The sequence below is a fragment of the Mustela putorius genome, unplaced genomic scaffold, assembly GCF_011764305.1.
Source record: "Mustela putorius furo isolate JIRA1106 unplaced genomic scaffold, ASM1176430v1.1 tig00003988_pilon_pilon_pilon, whole genome shotgun sequence".
In the NCBI taxonomy this organism is placed as follows: domain Eukaryota; kingdom Metazoa; phylum Chordata; class Mammalia; order Carnivora; family Mustelidae; genus Mustela; species Mustela putorius.
The window spans coordinates 17,549,153-17,573,334 of record NW_025422127.1 but is presented as its reverse complement, the minus strand read 5'-3'; the positions used below and the strand labels follow the sequence as shown (position 1 = coordinate 17,573,334).

The window sequence follows — 24,182 nt, the reverse complement described above, 5'->3', positions numbered from 1 at the left end:
AGCTGTGGATCAAAAAACCCCATCTCTGGGCTGTTAATTCCCCCAAGACAAACCCAGGGAGCAGCTGCATTTGACAGCAGAGATGGTACAGAAATGCAAGCAACAGAAGGTATCAAGTGGTCAGTGTATGAACTAGACGGCTTTTCCATTTCAGTTGCTTTTTGGTTTCTAGAAAGCTTGCTAGAGAACAGTGATGATTGCAAGAGTCCCCCTAAGGCACACTGTAGATACTGATTTCTTTGGGCCCAGAATTATTATTTTAATACAGAGAGAATAAAATAGAATTCTTTAATTCTGGTATTTTTTCTCAAAAAATCTTCACTGGATTTTTGCCAAGTTTTCAGAAGTCATTACATTCAATAAAGCAATTAAGAAGAATTCTAGAGGACTTACACAAACTTTTTCTGAATAGTTCAAAGAATGAGGAATGAGGGGCGCCTGGGTGGCTCAGTGGATTAAGCCGCTGCCTTCAGCTCGAGTCATGAGCCCAGGGTCCTGGGATCGAGCCCCACATCGGGCTCTCTGCTCGGCGGGGAGCCTGCTTCCCCCTCTCTCTCTGCCTACTTGTGATCTCTCTCTCTGTCAAATGGATAAATAAAATCTTTAAAAAAAAAAAAAGAATGAGGAATGATAAATGATTTTTTAATTCCACCTTTGAGCTCTGTAAATAAACAAGTTGGATTTATTCTGAATCTGCCTTTTACCTTAGATTCAGATGTAATATAAGTTAGGAGGGGGAGAAGAAATGGCCTACGACCAACCCCACCAAAAAGAGGGAAATGGGAGGTTGATAATTTTTTTTTTTTCATAGCAAAAAATGGGAGCTGCTGTAAGAAGCAGTCCTTATCAGGGTATTTCCCTTACACTGCCAGAGGCAGAGGGTAAGAAAGTGAAGAAGGAATGGGGACACTGATGTGTCCTTTTACTCAGGAAATGACAGTGATCTACTCTAGAGAAAGCCACTGGAAAAGAATATTAACTAGTAGTCAGGAAGATACAATGGGCCAGATCACTTTGGGTTAATATTCAACAGATGGGGAGACAATCGGGGCGTGGCAGCATCCTGTCACACATCTTAGGCTCCTTTTGTGGAGAACACACACTCAAACATCCTTAGCCACAGATCACCTTTTAGTCGCTCCAAAATAAACCTGGCTTCTACTAGTACTTTAATGTGTCTGAGGGTTTGAGGATGGGTTTGAGGGTCCAGAGTTTAAAAGTGTGAACACTGGAAGGAAAACATTTTATTATGAAAGAGAAAAAAAAAAATCAAGGTAACTCACCAGTTTGCTCTTACCCTATGCAAACACAAAAGTAGCAATTAGAATACAGAGTAACCCAATGTCAGAGCCAACTGTCAGAGTCCAAGGAAAACCATCTTTTCCTAAATTAATTGCATTCCTCCCCACTCTAGCTACTCTAATCAAAGTGCACCAAAACCCTTAAGAATATCACTCTCTAAGACATGAAAACTCAGAACATAAAGACATACTGCAGGGGTGCCTGGGTGGCTTAGTGGGTTAAAGCCTCTGCCTTCGGCTGGGGACATGATCCCAGGGTCCTGGGATAGAGTTCTACAACAGGCTCTCTGCTCAGCAGGGAGCCTGCTTCCGCCCCCCCTCTCTCTGCCTGCCTCTTTGCCTACTTGTGATCTCTCTTTCTGTGTGTCAAATAAACCAGTAAAATCTAAAAAAAAAAAAAAAGACACTGCATAATAAACAGACAAACATACTTCAGACCTTTCCTCAACCAACTTTGACATAATATTGCTTTAAGGAGAAGATTTCATTTTAGAATATAAATTTAAAAAAGAAAGCACATTTAAAACGTAAGTTTTGGTGATCAGGATAGTAAAGTAATTTTATTACAAATTTCAGGATCTAAAAAGTAATTTGTTACATTTACTAAGATAAATCTGAGATGACCTGTACCAAGCGTGTGTGTCCTGCATAGTGACACTGATCCTCCCACATGAAAAGATACAGTCCCACCCTCCTTTAGGGATGGGATTGGCCAGATGCAAGAAAGTTATGCTGATTCTCAACTAACACATACTGATTAGAATCATTTTGGTTTATCACTCTGGCATTTGGACCGTAAAGAGTTCAGGGAAGAAGTCTTATTCTTGAACTGTGAAAGCCAAACTAGAATCTCAAGGGTAGCCTCAAGAAATTCAAGCTTCTCTTTTGCTACTTTTTATTTCAGTAGTATTTAGGGAGACTTTCTGTATTTAATAAGAGTTATCATTCAATTGGTCTGTAAGACCAAGTACAAAATCTTTATCACAAAGCAAGAGACGGCAGAGAAGCTAGCTGACCAATAAGAAGACAGGCCAGATAAAGGGAAAACACAGAGCCCAGAGTATAGACTGTAACCATCTAGCAACAGAGATGCTGCCAGCAAGTAACCATAAGCTCCACAGGGTGGCCATATATAAAAGGGCCAGAAGAGACCTCGGATAGGCCATCTAAGTCATCCTGCTTGTAAATCAGACAAATACTGCTCTCTAACCAGTTACTTGCCCTTGCATTCACAGGCAGGGAACCCTAGGTCTCTTTTATATTTGTGTTTTTTTAAGATGACTAAAGGCAAAATCTTTACAAGGTGGAGCTGTAGGAAGCATCAGGGACTTAGTGGGCCCGGAGCAAGCACTCTCCCATGGGGCCTTATAAAGAACCTGGGGGTGAAGAGGAGCAGTGCAGTACCTGAGAGGCAGCTGAGACATAAGGGGAGAGCACCCTCCCGCTACAGGACTAAGAAGGTAGGGAAGAAAAGAAGAGCCACAAAGGAATGGCTGCAAAACCACAGCATGTTCATCAGGAAAGATGAAATTCCAAGGGCAGGAACAAATCAGCAGCTGAAGGGCCCACAGCCAAGCCCTCTTGCCTGGGAACTTCTATCCCAGATTCTCCAAAATTAACCGTTTCCCTGTAGAGCTATGGCTCTTCACGGGAACAATTTTGCCCCCAGGGGACATTTGGCAATGTCAGGAAACATTTCTGGTTATCACAACTGGCGGAAGGGTGCTACTTGCATTTAGTGGTTAGAGGCTAGGGAGGCTGCTAAACAATCCTACAGCACACAGGACAGCCTCCTACAACAAGGAATTAATCACGATGTCATTAATGCCAAGGCTGAGAAACCCTGTTCTAGAGGGAGTGCTTGACACATAAGATGCCGAATTTCGCAGAAGTCAAGGCCCTTGGAGCTTACAGTCAGACAAACGTGATTGCCCTCCACCTGAAGCCCTACTGTGCGGATCCATCACTGCCTTGTTGAGCAGAAGTCCCCCATTACCCCAGAATGTTCCACAAATGTCCAAATCAGCTGTTGGTGGTTCAAATTCAGTCAGTATAGCTAAAATCTTACATCTTTTATGTCTTCTTTCTTTTCTGAAAAATCTATTTCTTTCTCAGAGCCAGTGCTACCCCCACTGCTACAGCCAGGATGGCAATGGCGGCGGCCCCTCCAAACAGCAGTATAGACTTGCCCTCAAACAGGGGGCTGGCCTTCTCTTCAGCAGGGGAGGGGCCTTCTTGAAGACCCTCTCTCCTCACACGCTTCTCCTCTTCACTCAGCAGTGTTGCTATGGGTTCCAGGGTGGGGATCAACTCAGCTTCCCGTTCAACAGATTCAACCATTGCTGCTTTTGTCTTCATTAAGCTCTCTTCTTCAAGTTCCACGAACAAAGACGTAGCAGGGCTGACTTTCTCCACTGTCATCCCTTCTGTGTCAGGCTCCCTCATCTCCAGCAAGGAAGTGGCAGTGATATGTGGAAGCAAGGGAGCTGGTGCTTCGGGGAGCACCTCCCGCAGCTCCTTGGTTGGCAAGATGATGGGTGCCACGGCAGCCTCTTCCACGCCTTCAGGAATTTCTTCTTTCTCCACATGCACAATGTCAGAATTAGAAGAGTTGTTCTCACTCTTCTCTCCAGCCCCATTGCTATCTAAGCTTTTGACTTCTTCAGGATCCATTGCAATCTGCTGCCAGGACTCAGGACCTAGGGACACTGGGAGGCTTTCTGTGTGCCAACTCTGGCTGGCTGACAGTGAAACAGGTAAGCTCTCTGACTGCCAGGAAGTGGTCACAGTAGGAGACTCTGGAGGACTGACTTGTCCAGAGTTGTCACTGGGAAGGATATAAATGTCATTGCTATCTTCTGCAACAATTCCAGGGTACTCCTCCTCCTCTGATTCAAGGTTAAAGACAGTGCCCTAGAAAAGAAGGAGGAGAGTCAATATAAAGAATGGTAAATACATTTAAATAAATGTAAATCTGACATGCCTGGGTGGCTCAGTCCGTTAAGCAGCTGCCTTCGGCCAAGGTCATGATCCTGGGGTTCTGTGATCAAGTTCCACGTCAGGCTCCCTGCTCAGTGGGGAGCCTGCTTTTCCCTCTGTTGCTCCCCCTGCTTGTGCTCTCTCTGACTGATAAATGCATATATATAAGTGTCTGACTCTTGGTTTCAGTTCAGGTCATGATCTCATGGTGGTGGGCTTGGTCCCACTGGGCATCAGGCTCCACACTCAGCACAGAGTATGCTTGAGATTCTGTCTGTCCTTCTCCCTTGGGCCCTCCTGCTTGTGTGTGCACTCTCTCTCTCTCTCAAATAAATAAACATTTTAAAAAATAAAACAAATATAAATCTGGAAAAAAATTCTTTCCTAAACTGAAGTTCTAGAAATAAATAAAAAAGTTTCTGATTGAAGCATTTACCTGTAGACCATTGAAGAATGGAAGAATTTTTAACAACACGGTCCTTGGACCAGTTTCCTTGAAGCTAAAAAACCAAAATTTGATTTTTATATTTAACTCAATGTATTTATATTTGAAGTGGTAATGCAAAACAGCAGAGAAAACAAAGGCAAGCACCTTGCTTTCAAGGAACTGATCATTTAGGCAATGCTATCCTACGGTACAAGTGCTAATAAGAGTTGAGATGGGGGGAAAAAAGAGTTGAGATGGGAAGGTGCTGACTTCTTTCGGTGAGGACTGCAGCAAGCAGGGAAATGACAGAGCTTCCTGGAACATTTTAGGTATCTGAAGGATGGGTCAGGTTCCATGGTGAAAGCCCATGTACAAAACACACCACCAGCAAAAGCACAGAAATATAAAAGAGGGGAACAGTAAGTAACCCAGTTTGAGTAGTGCACAGTGCACATGAAGAATAGAAAGTTCAGTTGGGAAAGGGATTCTGGGAAACCTGACAGAGAGGTAAGAAATATGGACTCGATTTCATAGGAAATGGTTAGTTGACGGAGTCTTTCAGCTCCACAAGGACAGCTCCACTTTAAAATTATGTGAGAGCAGTGGCCAGAGGGAAGCCAGAAATGCAGGACTCGTCCTTCTCTCTCTAGGAAGACACTTCATGCCAAAGTAATAAAGATAAATAATGCCAGTCCTGGTTTTCACATTTAGCAGTTTAGTTTAATAGGACCCAGCATGTGCTTATTGCCTGTTATTGGCACCAGGTTAGGCACCAGCATTACAAGAATAAGATGAGACTCGATTTTTGTTCGTAAAAAATTCACTGTCTAGATTTGAAAACTGACGTATGAATAACTAATTTCAATAGGATACAGAAAGCTTTAAGACAGGTATATGCACAGGATGGTAGGGGAACCCAGAGGTTACAATGTGATCAGGAAGGCATGAAGAGTCAGTAAAGCATGTGAATCCTGATCCTGAGGTCATGAGTTCAAGCCCCATGCTGGGTGTGGAAACTATGTTAAAAAAACAAGTAAAATAAATAAATAAATGAATGAATGAATGAATGAATGAATAAATAAGGCAGGAAGAGAACCAATGGACTTCGACTTTCATAAACACCTAATGAAAGCTTCACAGAATGTCTGGATGACAGATATGCTACAGAGAGTCTGAATAGGATTATGTAAAGCAAGTTAATTCCTATTTTATTTCGATTACAGCTGCTATTCATATGAAGTAGAATAATTTCATTAGTCAATCAAAACTAAAAACTTCTTGCATAGGGGCGCCTTGGTGGCTCAGTGGGTTAAGCCTCTGCCTTCGGCTCAGGTCATGGTCCCAGGGTTCTGGGATTGAGCCCCACATCGGGCTCTCTGCTCAGCAGGGAGCCTGCTTCTCTCTCTCTCTCTCTCTCTCTCTCGACCTGCCTCCCTGCCTACTTGTGACCTCTGTCTGTCAAATAAATAAATAAAATCTTTAAAAAAATTTTTTTAAAAAGATACTCCCACATCTTGGGCTTCCACTTTGGCACCACCACCACAATAAAATAAATAAATAAATAAATAAATAAATAAGAAATTGGTGTTATTTTAAAAAAATTTTATACTCTTTTTTTAGTATTGATACTTACATTCATAAAACTTACATAACCTAACACTGACCATTTTTAGGCGCACAATTCACAATGTATGCGAACACCACCACTCTTTAATTCCTGAACATTTCCATCATCTCAAAGAGTAAGATTCTGCCCCCGCCCCCCGACTCCCAAGCAATTCCTCCTTCCCCTGGGAAGTTCGTATAAATGCAATCACATAGTACATGGCCCTTTGTGTCTCGGTTCTTTCGCTGCAGGTAATGTTTTCAAGGATCGTCCACATGGTAGTGTATATCGGCACTTCTTTCTTTCTAAGACTTTGCAGTATTTTGTTGTAGGGATAGACCACATTTTGCTTATTAATTCATCAGTTGGTTGACATTTGGGTTGTTTCTCAAATGTTCTGGTGACTGAATATCCACATAAAAGTTTTTGTTTGACCATATACTTTCAGTCCTTTTGAGGATAGAGCTAGAAGCGAAATTGCTGGGTCACATAATTCTATGTTTAATTTATTAAGGACCTGCCAAACTATTTCCCAAAGCAACTGTACCATTTTATGTTCCTCCCAGGAATGTAGAAGAATTCCAATTTCTCCACATCCTAACACCTGTTACTGTCTGTTTTATTTTTTTATTAGGACCATCAACGGGGATGTGAAGCGATATCTCATTTTGGTATTGATTTGCATTTCACTAATGATCAATGATACTGAACATCTTTTCATGAGCTTATTAGCCATTTATCTTCTTTGGAACAATGTCTATTTAAATCTTTTGCTCATTTTTGTTTTTTTTATAAAGAGTTCTTTTTTTTTTTTTTTTAAAGATTTTATTTGTTTATTTGACAGACAGAGATCACAAGTAGGCAGAGAGGCAGGCAGAGAGAGAGAGAGGAGGAAGCGGACTCCCTGCTGAGCAGAGAGCCCGATGTGGGACTCGATCCCAGGACCCTGAGATCATGACCTGAGCCGAAGGCAGCGGCTTAACCCACTGAGCCACCCAGGCGCCCAATCTTTTGCTCATTTAAAAATTTTATTGTTGGGGCACGTGGGTGGCTCATTTGGTTAAGCATCTGACTCCTGGTTTCGGCTCAGGTCACAAACTCAGGGTTGTGGGATCAGCCCCTGTGCTTCATGCGGAGTCGGCCTGAGATTCTTTCCCACTCCCCTTCCCTCTCCTTTTGCTCCTTTCCTTGCTCTCTACCTAAAATAAATAAATAAAATCTTTAAAAAAAATAAAAATTCGGGGCACCTGGGAGGCTCAGTGGGTTAAGCCTCTGCCTTCAGCTCAGGTCATAATCTCAGGGTCCTGGGATCCAGCCCTGCATCAGGTTCTCAGCTCAGCAGGGAGCCTGCTTCCCTCTCTCTTCCTGCCTGCCTCTCTGCCTACTTGTGATCTCTGTCCATCAAAGAAATAAAATAAAAATCTTTAAAAAAAATTTTTTTAAATAAAAATTCTATTATCTTTTTATTATTGACTATTAAGACTTTTATTCTTTTTTAAAAATATTTTTCAGCATTTTTTTTTTAGATTTTGTTTATTTATTTGACAGAGATCACAAGTAGGCAGAGAGAGACAGGCAGAGAGAGAGAGGGGAAGCAGGCTCCCTGCTGAGCAGAGAGCCTGGCGCCCCCAGGACCTTTATTCTTCTTCTTTTTTTTTTAAGATTTTATTTATTTATTTGACAGAGAGAAATCACAAGTAGACGGAGAGGCAGGCAGAAAGAGAGAGAGGGAAGCAGGCTCCCTGCTGAGCAGAGAGCCCGATGCGAGACTCGATCCCAGGACCCTGAGTACATGACCTGAGCCGAAGGCAGCGGCTTAACCCACTGAGACACCCAGGCGCCCAGGACCTTTATTCTTAAACAAGACTACTACTGGGGCACCTGGGTGGCTCTGCCGTTAACCATCTGCCTTCAGCTTAGGTCATGATGCCAGGGTCCTGGGATCGAGCCCCGCATCAGGCTCCCTGCTTGGCAGGAAGGCTGCTTCCCCTTCTCCCTTTGCTTCTGTTCCCTCTCTTGCTGTGTTTCTCTGTGTCAATAAATAAATAAAATATTTTTTTTTTTTTTTTAAAGATTTTATTTATTATTTATTTGACAGAGAGAGAAATCATAAGTAGGCGGAGAGTCAGGCAGAGAGAGAGAGAGAAGCAGGCTCCCGCTGAGCAAAGAGCCCGATGCGGGGCCCGATCCCAGGACACCGAGATCATGACCTGAGCCGAAGGCAGCGGCTTAATCCACTGAGCCACCCAGGCGCCCCAATAAATAAAATATTTTTAAAAGGGGGGGGCACCTGGTGGCTCAGTGGGTTAAAGCCTCTCCCTTCAGCTCAGGTCATGATCCTGGGTCCTGGGATTGAGCCTGGCATCAGGCTCTATGCTCAGCAGGGTGCCTGTCTCCTCCTCTCTCTCTTCCTGCCTGCCTCTCTGCCTACTTTTGATCTCTGTCAAATAAATAAATAAATCTTAAAAAAAATTTTTTTTTAATCTTTAAAAAAAACAAAAAACAAGACTACTACTTAGTTGGATATTAAAATAACCAATTTTGGGGGGCAAAGATACTTGTAAAAAAGACTGAGGTTAAAGGAAACAGAGGGCGTAAAGTACTAAAGTAGCTAGAGTCTATGCCAGTTAATAATCTTATTTTTTATTTCATTTTGTATTTTTAAGATTTTATTTATTTATTTTTTGCGGGGAGAGAGAGCAAGCTTGTGTAGGTGGAGTGCGGACGGGGTGAAGTGCGGACGGGGAAGAGGGAGAGAGAGAATCTTAAGCAGGCTCCACGCCCAGCCTACCCAATGCAGGGCTTGATCTCACCATCCTGACATCATGACCTGAGCCAAAATCAAGAGTCAGATGTCAGCTGAATGAGCCACCAGGCGCCCCTTATTTTTTTGTTTTTAAAAAGATCTGCCATGGGGCGCTGGGTGGCTCAGTGGGTTAAGCCTCTGCCTTCAGCTCAGGTCATGGTCTCAGGGTCCTGAGATTGAGCCCCGCATCCGGCTCTCTACTAAGCAGGGAGCCTGCTTCCCTTCCTCTCTCCCTGCCTGCCTCTCTGCCTACTTGTGATCTCTGTCTGTCAAATAAATAAGTAAAATCTTTAAAAAAAAAAAAGAAAAGAAAAGAAAATCTGCCATTAGTATTATTTCCTCAAATGGGCTCCTCTCCCAGGCTTCAAATCGCACATAAATGAGACCTTCACGGCTATAATATTATGGGATTTGATCTCTTAAACTCTCATCTTTCCATCAGTTACAATGGTAATATAAGACAACTCAACAGTTCTGGGACTTGGTCACTAATGCATGATTATAGAGTCACTTCACAACCAAACACAGTGTATAAGGACTGCACACCCATCAACGGCTGAAATCATTAATTACAGATAGCCAGAAGATAACACTTATCCTACTGAAGAATACAAACTACAAACAGCACTTCTCCATCATTTCTCTATCTTATCCCAATTTTAAGTTTTTATTTTAGCTAAGCATCTACCTCATCATCATCCTCTCCTTGTTTCATCAGGAAATACTAAATATATCTCAAAATATTCTTAGTATATCCTTAATATAGCAAAATAAAGTTTTCCCCTCCTCTCAACATTTTCTGCTATTACTCTAAAATAAGCAATCATTATCTTTCACCAAAACTAATGCCAAAGACTCCTGTCTCCTTGATGTTACAATCCAATTTGGAGACCAGAAAATATTTCACCGGTCAGTTAAGCCAAGACCCTGGGAGCCGTACTGGATTTCTCCTATTCCTGAAAGTAGTTGGCTTCTTATTGCTGTTTAGATGTCAGTGATAAAACACTAAAATCTCTGCCTCCTGCCAGGAGTTTAAAATACAGTTTAAAACGTAGAGAAGGAGGGGTACCTAGTTGACATGGTCAGTGGATAATGTGACCCTTGATCTTGGGGTTCTAAGTTTGAGCCCCACAGTAGAGATTAGTTAAAAATAAAATCTTTAGGGGCGCCTGGATGGCTTAGTTGTTAAGCGCCTGCCTTCAGCTCAGGGCATGGTCGCAGGGTCCTGAGATCAAGCTCTGCATCAGGCTCCTTGCTCTGTGGGAAGCTTACTTCTCCCTCTCCCATTCCACCTGCTGTGTTCCCTTTCTCACTGTGTCTCGCTCTGTCAAATAAATAAATAACATCTTTAAAATAAATAAAATAAAATAAAATAAAGATAAACTAAAATCTTAAAAAAAAAAAGAAGAGAGAACAAGAGTTGGATCTTAAAGATTAAGAACTAAAAGATGAAAGAGATGAGAAAGATGCTCCATGAAGCAGAAAAGTATAAACAAAAACACAGCACTGAGAAATATCATTGTATATTCAGGCCAATACTAGCTCTTCAGTATTCCAAAGCATGAGATGAGGAGGAATTAAAAAAGATGAAGGTTGGGGCTCCTGGCTGGCTCAGTTGAAAGAGTAAGAAACTGTTGATTTTGGAGTTATGAGTCTGGGGTCATCCCATGTTGGATGTAGAGACTACAAGAAAAATTTTTAAAAAATAAATTCCTATGAAGTTGTATTTACCTACCTCTTTCCCAGAACATAATTCTAATTAGTCATGCAAATCCTCTAACACTCGTTACAAAGGGAGTTCTCTTTGCCACATAATATATATATTTATATTTATAAACAGATATACATATATGTTTATTAAATCACCTCTTCAAGGAGCTCCACTGTGAAAACCAGAAATAAAGGCTCATATAAGGAATAATTTTACAAGGAGGGAAAAAGGTAGTAGAGTAGTAATAGTATAAGGTAGCATGAGGTTTATAATTTTCCTTTATTGATTTTGGTACACGTTTTATTTATTTGCTTTCTCAAAATCTCCAAATAAGAAATTAAATACGGCCCAGCAGCTTTCAATCCTCTACCCTCAAGCTCTGCAAAGTAGTTAAAAAGAAGGGTAATGAGGCCTTGCTGATACTTAAATGTTAATTCATGGAGAGCAAACTACCACTGTCTTTCTGAATATAAAATAAGTATATGTCTCTATGTCATAGAAGGGGAGTATTTTCCCTGCACTCTTCCCGAGTTTGACAAAGATGCTGGTTTTACTGAAAAATGAATTCAACTTCCCCTAACCCCCTATTATGGCATCACTAACTCAGAACAGAAAAGATGAACCTAAGGTAGCATCAACCTTTAGATAAAAGCTGTTTGAATTTTATAAAACAGAGTAAGTAGTGGTCCATTTCAAATCTATTTCTAATTATCTGTCTCCTCCAGATAAAAAGCAAGAGGGCAACGTCACACAATATTTAGAATAATATATTATTTCTTCTTGGGCACATTAAATGTCTTCCCAGGAAACCAAATATAAGGCTACAGTACAGGGAGAAGGTAAGACCAAATTTTCTTTCTTGTTTTTTAAAAAAATTTTATTTAAATTCAATTTAATTAACGTATAGTGTATTATTTGTTTCAGAGGTAGAATTCAGTGATTCATCAATTGCATATAAGGCCCAGTGTTCACTGCATCAACTGCCCTCCTTAATGTCCATCAGTGAGTTACACCATCACCCACCCCCCAGGAACTCTCAGCTTGTTTTCTATGGTTAAGTGTCTCTTATGGTTTGTCTCCTTCTCTGATTTTCATCTTATTTTATTTTCCCTTCCCTTATGTTAATCTGTTCTATTTCTTAAATTCCACACAAGTGAAATCATATATTTGTCTTTCTCTGACTTATTTTGCTTAGCGTATTACCCTCTAGTACTATCCACATAGTTGCAAATGGCAAGATTTCATTCTTTTTGATGGCTAATATTCCTGTGTGTGTGTGTGTGTGATACAGATACATACACCACATCTTTACCAATTCATCTGTCAATGGACACCTGGGCTCTTTCCATAGTTTGGCTGCTGTAGACATTGCTGCTATAAACATTGGGGTGCATATGTTCCTTTGAATAACTATCTTTGTATCCTTTGGATAAATACCTAGTAGTGCAGTTACTGGGTTTTCTCTCTTCTATTCCTAGAGCCATTAGCCCAAATTTGTGTTAATCACAAATTAGGTGACCATGTAAGAGGGAAGACTTATCTTAGCAAAGTTGCTCACTGCTACCTACAAACACTGTACTAAATTCCCAAGCCCTAAAAATAAATAAATAAATAAATAAATAAATAAATAAATAAATCCAGCCATCCCCACGCCCTGTCTTCTTACTCATGTAGATAGTGGCGCTGACATTTTGATAAGTGGAAAACATTTCATAATGCAACAAAAGATGTGAGACTTTTCCTTTAAAACCATGCATTCATACAAAGCATACACACCATTTTAGGGAAAATTCACAGTCCCTGAAACTTATCCATGGTTTCCAAACTAAAGACTCCTCATTTAGCTCCTCATTTAGATCCAGCTTAAATTCTAACCCCTCTGGACTGAATCCAATTCCCCTCTCTTATTTCTCCTGAACTCCGAGCTCTGAGTCTAGGCTACACAAAATACCATAATTATACATTTTTTACCATACTTCTCACTAAGTTTTTCACAATTATTGGTCATTCCCCAACTAGATAGATTATAAACACCTCAAGGGAAGAAAACATGCTTTAAACGTCTTTGCTATCCCCCTTGTAATGCCTAACATAAGCCGACTACACAGTGATGGTCAGCAAATGCTTAACAAGAAAGCTGGTCCCATCTTTGGATACAAACGTAGCGCTGAACACTAGCTATTTTGATTTTTCTCAGACACTGATAGGAACTGTTCTTTATTCATTTCTAGATTTCTATGCACATGGACTATACCTCAGTGTTTGCTGTCCAAGGTCACATACTGCTGGTGCTGAAGAGAATTAAAAGTTCTCTCTCTGACTCAAATTACCATGTTCTAGCTACCCAGAATGCCCTCCTCCTCAGTTCTGCCCTTCTGAATCCTTTTCATTACCTTTAAACCCTTAAATGATTTATCTGTTCTCTTGCTTTAAAATATATAGTAGAGGCACCTGGGTGGCTCAGAAGACAGTTAAGCATCTGCCTTTGGCTCAGGTCACGATCTCAGGGTCCTGGGATCAAGTCCTGCATCGGGCTCTCTGCTCAGCGGGGAACCTGCTTCTCCCTCTCCCTCTGTCTGCTGCTCTGCCTACTCGTGCACTCTGTCAAATAAGTAAATAAAATCTTTTTTAAAAAATGAAATAAAATTTAAAAAGTATATAGTAGGGGTGCCTGGGTGGCTCAGTGGGTTAAAGCCCCTGCCTTCGGCTCAGGTCATGATCCCAGGGTTCTGGGATCGAGCCCTGCATAGGGCTCTCTGCTCAGCAGGGAGCCTGCTTCCCTCTCTTTCTCTGCCTCCCTCTCTGCCTACTTGTGATCTCTGTCTGTGAAATAAATAAGTAAAATCTTTTAAAAAAAAGTTTATAGTAAATTGTGTGTATCTGTCTTATGTCCCTAAGTCCCTAGAGATTAAAGTATGTTTTTAAACATCTTCATTGTACTGGTTTTATTCTCAGCCCTATGCCAAGTGCCTTATAGAATCCCACACATATTATATTAATAGAATTATATATATTATATTGATAGATTAATATTAATTTGGGGGGAACTTAGACAAGCTGATCCAGGTCATGAATCTGAGATCTTTTCCACAGAAGAACAGCTGTCATTTCTCTTTGTGCAGGACTGCTGCCTTGGAATCACAAAGACAGAACATAACATGTCTCATAACCTACTGTTCTAGACCTGCAAGCCTCTCTGAAGAGGAAACAAATCTGTTAGCCAACTTTTTCTACTAAAGACAGAGAAAACAGACACCCAGTGGAGGTCTGAGCAAGATCAAACAAGTTCAGGACTGGTTTTTTTTTAAAGATTTTATTTATTTATTTGACAGAGAGAGATCACAAGTAGGCAGAGAGAGAGAGGAGGAAGCAGGCTCCCAGCCGAGCAGAGAGCCCAATGTGGGACTCGATCCCAGGACCCTGAGATCATGACCTGAGCCGAAGGCAGCGGCATAACCCACTGAGCCACCCAGGCGCCCCAGGACTGTTTTTTGACTGTTTTTTTCATAACCAAAACTCAGTTTAGGATATATCACAAATGGGAGCGTCTGGGTGGTTCAGTGGGTTAAAGCCTCTGCCTTCGGCTCAGGTCATGATCTCGGGGTCCTGGGATTGAGCCCTGTGTCGGGCTCTCTGCTCAGCAGGGAGCCTGCTTCTTCCTCTCTCTCTGCCTGCCTCTCTGCCTACTTGTGATCTCTGTCTGTCAAATAAATAAAAATCAATCTTAAAATAAAAAAAGGATATATCACAAATGGCTCAAATGCAAAAGATTGGAACATAACAAATAAACAAAGTCTTGCCTTTCTTAGTCACGGTCAGTCCAAATCACATAAGCCGGATCCCACGACACATCCAACTAACGCCCTGCTGCTTTTCCAACATAAGTCTCTCACACTTCTTCAAGGTGTGACTATACTTCTTCAAGAAGCATTTCCTGATTGAGCTCTACAACCATCATTCCCTTTCTTGGTATTCTACCCTACTCACTAAAAAATTTCTATTTCACCATGGCTTTCTTGATATTTATTTCAAACACTTAAACAACTGGCTTCTTTATGTTTATAGTTGTGTTTAACTAATAAACATATAATCAGCTATCTAATAAAGTTTAAGAATTTTAAGATTAAAATTTGTTTCAAGGGGTCTAAACTCTAGTTGGGGAGATTAGGTAACACAGCAGCCCTCAAACTCTGCTGCCTAATTAGACACCTGTGAAAATTTTAAGTCTACCTATGCTAAAGTTATAACCCATGACAATCAAATTAGAATCTTTGAAGGTGGGACCCAGGTATTGTTGTTGTTTTTTTTAAAAGATTTATTTATTTATTTGTCAGACGGAGATCACAAGTAAGTAGGCAGAGAGGCAGGCAGAGAGGGGGGAAGCAGGCTCCCTACTGAGCAGAGAGCCTGATGCAGGGCTCAATCCCAGAACCCTGAGACCATGACCCGAGCAAAAGGAGGAGCTTAACCCACTGAGCCACCCAGGCGCCCCGAGACCCAGTTATTGTATCTTGTGAAACAAAAATGGGTATAATGGCTGTAATCAATTTGGCTCCCTCAATATCCTACCCAAAGCCCAATCATACTCTAGTACAATGAAAAGGAAGAAGTAAGATGATAAAGGCTACCGAGTGACTATAGGGACATTCTGAGTTTGCTGATTCTTGATGAACCACCAATAACAGAGAGTGACAGTAGCTAACACGATGAAAATAGCTACCGAGGGAACCATTTTGGAGGAGTATACCTTACTCCAAGAGTAAGGAAGACCAATCACCAAAGCCAGATCAACAGCTTAAACTCAGTTTTCCTGTGAAGTTGTACTTACCTAGATCTTTGCCAGAACACAATTCTAATTAGTTACGTAAATCCTCTAACACCTTGTTATAAAGGGATTTCTCTTTGCCACGTCATTTATAGATTCAAGAGTTTATCTGCATCTCTTCAAGGAGCTTCATTGTGAAGACAGAAATAATGGCTCATATACAGAATAATTTTACAGGGAGGGAAAAAGGCAGTGAAAGAAGAGTAGTGATAGTATAAGATAGCACAATGTACATAATTGCCCCTTACTGACTGGACTTTAGTACACTTGTTTCATTTATTTGCTTTCTCAAAATATCCACATGAGAAACTAAATATGGCTCAGCAACTTTATAATCCTCTATCTTCAAACCTTGCAAAGTAGCTTAAAAAAAAAAGGGTAAAAAAAAGGGTAATGAGGCCCTGCTTAAGATTACATTGAAAGTCAACATCTAAAAACTAGATTCTTTTTGTTAAATGAAGAGGAAGAAGCTGGAAAAGTGTTAACAGAATTATGCCATTGAATGAACCGATCACGGTCTCTGACCCCCAAGAAGCAAGTAAAACTAACCTATTTTCTCAAAGAAAGTGTATTTCAGAGTTATGCAAAATAGTCAAAGAACGTCAGTTACTGCATTACAAGTAACTTCAAACAGTGTGTTTTTGTTAGCCTTCCCCCAATACTGTCAAATTTTCATATAAAAAACAAACAGTTCTCCTAAATACCCTCACCTCCCAACTGAGTCATTAAGAGGTAAGGAATTTAACTTCTCACGCTGTTTATTCTTAGTCTTAGAATCACATCTGCTCTCACTCTTCACACTCTACAAGTTTTATAATCTGTTTCCATGCCACTTCAAGAAACGTACAGTACAGCTGGACTCACAGTCACCTCACAACTACAGAGCTCTTCGAACAGAAGAGTTATCCAAGGGTCAGAGCAGTCTGAAGTGCTCACTGATAAGAATTCTCAACAAGTTACTTATCTGCACTTCTAAAAACAGAAACTCTAATAGCAAGAACTGATTTTAAAAAGCAACAACAAAACAAAAGAACCATAAAACAAAAGGTAAAAATTTTAATTCTCAGAAAGGAGACCTTTGCTGCTTTTTCTTTAGGGCTGCAAACCAAAACAAATGAAACAGAAATTTCAAAAATTCCATCATGAAGAAATAAGAGAAAACTTAACAAACTGAAATAGAATTAGCCATAAAATGACATTTTGCTTTAATTTTAACAGCTTAAAGCTAACAAAAGGGTTAAGAACACTCTTTGTTCCCTTTCTCAAGTTTGCCAAATTACAACTTTGGAATAATAAATGGCTCAGATGTCAATTCAGATTTAATTACTTTTTTCCTTGCTGTCATGGCCTTCCCTGCCTTACAACTTATTATTTCTTACTTGGAACATCACATTTTAATGAAGATACACCAGAAATTTTGTGCTCTTATGTAAGAAGCATTAAAGAAAGAATAGATGACCACTGAGACTTTTAATCCTGGGACCAATTCATATAAAGCAAAAATATAAAAAGAGAGGTCTCTCTCTCAACAATTACTGCTATTAGTGAAGAGCAGGCTTTCACTAAAAGATAAAGAGCTTTTTTAGATAATATCTTGGGTATTTGGGATTTGTGCTAAATCTCGGGATTTAGCACATTACGGGTGTGTGGGTAGCTCTGTTGGTTAGGTGTTTGCCTCAGCTCAGGTCATGGTCCCAGGGTCCTGAAACAAGTTCCACATCAGGCTCCTTGCTCAGCAGAAGTCTGCTTCTCCCTTTCCCTTTGCCTGCTGCTCCCTCTGCTTTTGCTCTCTTTGTCAAATGGATAAATAAAATCTTTAAAAAAAAAAAAAATTTAGTGCCTTGGGAATAACATCTACAAGTAGTATTAGAGCTGGTCCAACTATCTAAAATCATTTTTAGCACAAAATATTTGTTGTTGGAAATTTCTTTGTAGTCCCATTGATATAAAAAACACAAAGGAGTAATTTCCAGGACTCAAAAAACCATAAAACTAATTTGGACCAACTATCAGAGTTTAAGTATGCATGAACAACCAGAGAACTGTATCTTTCTTTGAAAACAAAAATAAAAACAAAACCAGAGAAAGCTCAGAGAGATTAAGTAACTTGTCCCAAGGTCTCTGAGCCTGTTTTGAGAACTGGCTTGTATGATGAGCTCAGGGTGTTATACGTAACTAGAATCACGGAACACTATATCAGAAACAGTGGCTAACTGAACACAATTTTAAAAAAAGAGAGAGAGGGGGGCGCCTGGGTGGCTCAGTGGGTTAAAGCCTCTGCCTTCGGCTCAGGTCATGATCCCGGAGTCCTGGGATCGAGCCCCACATCAGGCTCTCTGCTCTGCAGGGAGCCTGCTTCCTCCTCTATATCTGCCTGCCTCTTTGCCTACTTGTGATCTCTGTCTGTTAAATAAATAAATAAAAACTTTAAGAAAAAAAAGTTTATAAAAAAAGAGAGAAGTATGCAAACAACAACAAAAAAGAATAAACTACTAAGAAAAAAAAAAAAAGAACTGCTTGTCAGTAACATGCAGTAACTTGTACGCACTCCTACCATGTGTCCTTCTGAAGATTTTACTGATACTGACCTACTTAAACCTCACAAGGCTATGGAGTAAGCCTTATTATTATTTCCATTTTACAGACCAGGAAACTGAATCAACCGAAGAGGATTATCGTTCAAAGTCACTGAACTGGATTTAAGCTCAGGCAGTTTACCTCCCAGGACCATGTTTTTATCAACTACATGAAACGAACTCTTAGGCTGTAGTCCTGATTACCTTACAGATGTTTTCTCCTGAGTTTACAGCAAGAAGTAAATAGAAAAGATTATTCTTGGTGTTTTCTTGAAGCAAGTACACAAAGATATGTGCATGAAACCTTTCTAATAAAAAGGGAAAGAGAGAAGAAACTGAAATATGGAGATACAGGGAGTATTTTTTTTTTAAGATTTTATTTATTTTATTTGACAGACAGAGATTACAAGTAGGCAGAGAGGCAGGCAGAGAGAGAGAGAGAGAGAGGAGGAAGCAGGCTCCCTGCTGAGCAGAGAGCCCGATGTGGGACTCGATCCCAGGACCCTGAGATCATGACCTGAGCCGAAGGCAGCAGCTTAACCCACTGAACCACCCAGGCGCCCAAGGGGAGTATTTTTAAATAAATGTAAGATAAAATATAAATGTAACATTGGTTTTGGTGGTAGAACAAAGTAAAAAGAGCTTGCAGATCATTAAAAGAACCATTTCAAAAATGTGCAGTGGCTGCTTTATTCTGCCTGTATTGACTGCATTTTGCTTCCTTTTTTTGGGTTCACATTGTTACAAATTATTCCGCCACTTCAAGCAGTATTTTACCTACAGAGTCATAGCTGCTGACAAACTGAGCTCCCTACGGACTTAACTTTTCCATCTGAAGATGCTTTGGCAGAACTCCACAGACATATTCCCTGGTAAATTCATCTAGGGACTCACCTGCCCTAAGATGTACCAACAAACCATTAATGGTTACTTTCTGGCAGTATCTATCCCTCAAGTAGTCCCCTTAAAAAATAGAAACAGTAATTATTCTTTTACATTCAGTCAAGCAGTATGCCATATGCCTCTCAGATCACTATTAAATTAAAATGAGAAAATGCAAAGTGGGAAAGATATTCCCAGTAATTTTCCATCTATTCTAATGAGCAAGACCCACAAAAAATATATTTTGGAAATACAGTGCAGTAAATACTCACACCTGCAAGTAAAATACATGGGTTTGATGAAACAGTACTTAACCTCATTACACTAAAATTATTTCAGTTACAAAACCCACCTAGTGATTTTTAGATCACAAATTATGTGTTACCTCCCAGAGTATAAAAACTCTGTCTTTTGGGAACTTTTAGGTAAGAAACTGTTAGAACAGTCTCCAAATATCCTTGATTATAAACAAAAATACTTTCTCTGTCTTTCTATTCCTAAAATGGAAATAAGGAGCTTTAAGTCAAAGAGAAAAAAAGCAAAAATTAATTTTATTCAAACTACTTAAATATTAAATACTATGGTAGACATCAGATTACATTTTTACCAGTAAGCTTTTATGTAATTTAAAACTAAATATTTCATAGCAAGTATCTAGTTTAGTACATGACATAGGAGAAAATAAAAGAGAAGCCTTACCACGCTGGACTTCTACTGCCCTTTTCAGGAGACAGACTTACTTCTAATGTAGGAACACAATCCCAGGAAATGAAAGACAGTGAGAAAGCGGAGGGAGGGAACAAGGAGGAGTCAGAAAAATCACAATACGCCAACTAGTCCGCGCCCTAAGTGTGCTGCAGGGCCATGAAAAATCAGAATCAAAACACAAAGGAATCTTCAGACTCAGGAAGAGGAAAAACATATACACTCTTAAAGACATATCTAAAAACCTGACATTTGTAAAAATGGAGCATTTTCACAAAATACTTTTATATCATTATTTTTGTGAGACAGAACTATTCTTCCCATTTTGTAGTTGATAAAACTAAGGCTCAGAGCAGTTAAATGAATTTCTCCCAAACACAAGGCTAATATTTGGCAGAGCTGGGGGCCACAAATTAACCCTGTGATTTCCAATCTTTATTAACTTGCCTCTCTCTGGCAGGGTTAAAAAAATAAGGTAAAAAGAGAAAAAATCCAAAAGCCTTATCTTGTAATTCTAATGCCACATAAACAAAAATAAAAAATTATAATCCAGGGCACCCGCGTGGCTCAGTCGTTAAGGGTCTGCCTTCAGCTCAGGTCATGATTCCAGGGACTTCGGATGGAGCCCCAAGTTGGGCTCCCTGCTTGGTGGGAGTCCTGCTTCTCCCTCTCCCACTCCCCTTGTTTGTATTCCTTCTCTCACTGTCTCTCTCTCTCTCTCTGTCAAATAAATAAATAAATAAAATCTTAAAAAAAAAAAAAAGATGTGTTCCTCATTGAACTTTTATTTCTAACTGCACCCCAATTAATCACTCCCTCCTTTGTCTTTCTACTACACTTTGAACATGCCTACCCCACAACATATAACATGTTACACATGGTTATTAATGTTTTACATTTCTATCTCCTCAACCAGTTCTGAGCTCTGAAGTAGGGCCTATATTTTATTTAACTTTTGTATACTTAAAATCTAGCATGGTGCCTACCATAACATATGCAAACAAGCAAGGTTCACTGCACATTAAAAATTAATCCCTGAAGGCCTTAAACATTACAGAAATTAATTAATCTTCACAAACTCCTTGTAAAATGGGCAGACACGATTAATGACTTCCTTAGAAACTGGAGTTTAGGGGCGCCTGGGTGGCTCAGGGGTTAAGACTTTGCCTTTGGCTCGGGTCATGATCTCGGGGTCCTGGAATCGAGCCCCATATCAGGCTCTCTGCTCAGTGAGAAGCCTGATTCCCACTCCGCCCCCTGCCTGCCTCTCTGACTGCTTGTGATCTCTGTCTGTCAAATAAATAAATAAAATCTTTTAGAAAATGATTTTTAAAAAAAAGAAACTAGAGTTTATAAATAATCTGAAGAATATTCAGGAAAATGATTTATCTAAGGCCATGCAATTAGACAGTAATAAACATTTCTAGGCCATTCTCCTTTTCAAGAAAAACCAAGAGAAAGAACATGAATTGGTGATGCCTATTGAGAACTGCGCCACGGAAAGGAGCCCCAGCTTATAGATTCCATACAGACATTTCACAGGAATTATAGGAATATGTTTCACCCTCACATGATGGTGAGTGTCAGTAAGAAGGAATGATCAGAAGTAGACTGAGACTCCTTCACGTCTAAGGTATGGAAATTGTAACCATATGACTTATATTCAAGTCTGGGGAATAATGCCTGTGGATAAAGTAACTAAAACCAAAATGAGATCCTTGTAAAGTCTCAGCTTGAAGTCATTTTAACTTCTGGTTTCTGGGAAGCACTTAAGAAGCTTGGAAGACTGGGGCGCCTGGGTGGCTCAGTCATTAAGTGTCTGCCTTCAGCTCAGGTTATGATCCCAGGGTCCTGGGACTGAGCCCTGAATCAGGCTCTCTGCTCGGAGGGAAGCTTGCTTCTCCTTCTCCCACACCCCCTGCTTGTGCTCCCTCTGTCAAATAAATAAATAAAATCTTAAAAAAAAAAAAAAAAAAGAAGGTTGGAAGGTGCCATTCCATCCTAACAACAAGCAATAAGGCTGAACAAACTGAAAAATCGGTAACTTCTTAGATCGCTAAGAGAACTGAGGTCACAGGGCCAAATGCTGCCCCCAAGACTAAAGTGACCAACAGGCAATAGAGGGGATCATAACTTACTGGAGCAGAAACTCCTCAGCAGTCACCTCCCCAGGCACCCGTGCCCAGGGAGAACTGGAACTGAAACTGATGAACTGCTGGAGCCTCAGTGTGGACAAAACTGAAAGAGAAAACCTGAGAGTGACTGCCACACGTACGGAGCTTGAAGTCACCACGATACCCTAACAAGTAAAAAGCTAAACAAACTGAAAAATCCACAACTACTCTAGGTTCTGTAAGATAGAGAGGTAATGGCCCAGGGCAAACTACTGCCCCCAAGACTGGAGAGAAAGACAGGTGAACATGGAGAGTCACAGCTTACCTGAGTGGAAATCACGCTGGGGACGAGCACTGATGGACAGCTGGAGGCTCAGCATGGCCAATACAAAGTTAAACTCCAGGGGGACTCAGTCATAAGAAGACCCCTACAATTCTGTGAGATTTACCTCTAGGAGCTCAACCAGGTGCTCTTAATAAATACCAAAGAAAATTCCCCTCATGCTTCTGGCAGGGGGAGGATGAACTATATTTGAAATATAACAGGCCACTCCGTTTTTCTTAACAAGGACTGCCCGTAAGAGAAACTACCTACCTAACCAGAGCCTAACAACACAAGGGTAGAGAAATACCCAACTCAGCCCACTCAAGCCATCTCATCCCACCTAACAGGGAAAGGAAAAACTGAGAAACACTTCACAGTGCAGAGGCCATAGTTCAGTAAAAAGACTGACCTAATCATAGGGCTATAAAATCCCTCCCCTTCCTCCAAGGCTTCTTTACAGCAGTTCCTTTGACCCAGTGCACCATGTCCGGCTATCGAGAAAAAATTACAAGGCATGCCAAGAGGCAAAAAACAAATTTGAAGAGATGGAGCAAGCATCAGAACCAGACACTGCAGATGTTGAAATTATCATGACAAGAATTTAAATCAATTATGATTAATAAGCAAAGGACTCTCATGGATAAAGCAGAAAGCATGCAAGAACAGATGGGCAATGTAAGCAGAGAGAGAAACACTGGAAAAGAACCATAAGATCGAAAAGATCTATAACGGAAATGAAGAATACCTTTGATGGGCCTATATAATATTAAATTAGACATGGGTAAGGGAAGAATCTCTGAGCTTGGGTATATAAAAGCAAAGACAACAAAGACAGGAAAAAAAAGAACAGGATATCCAAGGACCGTGGAACAACTACAGAAAGTGTAACATATACGTAACTGGAATACAAAAAGGAAAAGAGATAGGAACAGAAGAAATATTTAAAACAATAATGACTGAGGGCCTCCTCAAGTTAATATCAGACACCAAAAACAGTTTCAGGAAGCTCAGAGAATGTCAAGTAGAAAAAAATGTAAAAACAAAACAAAACAAAAACCCTACACCTAGGCATATCATTTTCAAACTATAGAAAGTCAAAGATAGAAAATTTTAAGACAAGCCAGAGTTAAAAACATTTTCCCTATAGAAATACAAAGAAAAGAATTATATTGAACTTTTCCTCAGAAACCACACAAGCAATAACAGAATGAACTCAAATATTTCAAGTGTTAAGAGAAAAAAACCCACCAACTTAGCATTCTGTGCATGTGAAATTATCCCTCAGAAATGAAGGACACGTAAAAATCTCAGATAAGCAAAAACTGAGGAAATGTGTTGTTAGTAAACTTGTCTTTGCTTGAAATGTTAAAAGAGGCTCATTAGAGAGAAGGAAAACAATGTAAGTCAGAAACTTGGATCTCCATTAGGAGAGGAAGAGCATCAGAAGAGTAAGTGAAGATAAGGTAAAAATGTTTATTTTTCTTATTCTTAATTGATAAGAATTATCAATCATCAATTGGTAACAGTTTGTTCAAAAAAAAATAGCAACTCAATCATGTATACTTACATATATAGCATATATATGCATATACATACAGACACACATATGCATGCTTAGATTAGGGAAATAAATGACAGCAGTGATACAGAGATGAGAAGGATTTAAGATTATTTTGTTAGGATACGGTACTCACATTACTCATGAAGCGGCACAGTGTTATTTGAAAGTGAACTTGGACTAGCTGTAAATGTATATTGCAAACTCTGGGGCAAGCACTAAAAAAAGTAAAAAGAGAAATGTAATGGATATGTTAAGAAAGTAGAAAAAATGGAATGCAACATGCTTAATTAAAACCACAAAAGGCAGGAAAAGAGTGGAAGACAAAAAGAGGAACAAAGAATATGGGCAATAAGCAGAAAACAGT

General features: G+C 40.0%; 1 protein-coding gene across 14 annotated transcripts in view; it reads right to left on the bottom strand.

Annotated features, from left to right (window-relative positions):
• Positions 1–1,833: 1,833 nt before the first annotated feature.
• Positions 1,834–24,182, bottom strand: part of BCL2L13 (BCL2 like 13) — an 85,123-nt gene continuing 62,774 nt past the window's right edge. For 8 of the 14 annotated variants that reach the window (XM_004773759.3, XM_004773761.3, XM_004773760.3 and 5 more), the window contains one exon: positions 1,834–4,214. In XM_004773759.3, the coding sequence (XP_004773816.1) occupies positions 3,402–4,214 (813 nt within the window). In that variant the 3' untranslated portion in view covers positions 1,834–3,401. Of the gene's footprint in view, positions 4,215–19,812; positions 19,911–21,956; positions 22,041–23,951; positions 24,034–24,182 lie in introns of those variants that run through there. The other 6 variants (XM_045071572.1, XM_045071571.1, XM_045071576.1 and 3 more) reach the window with 5 other exon arrangements.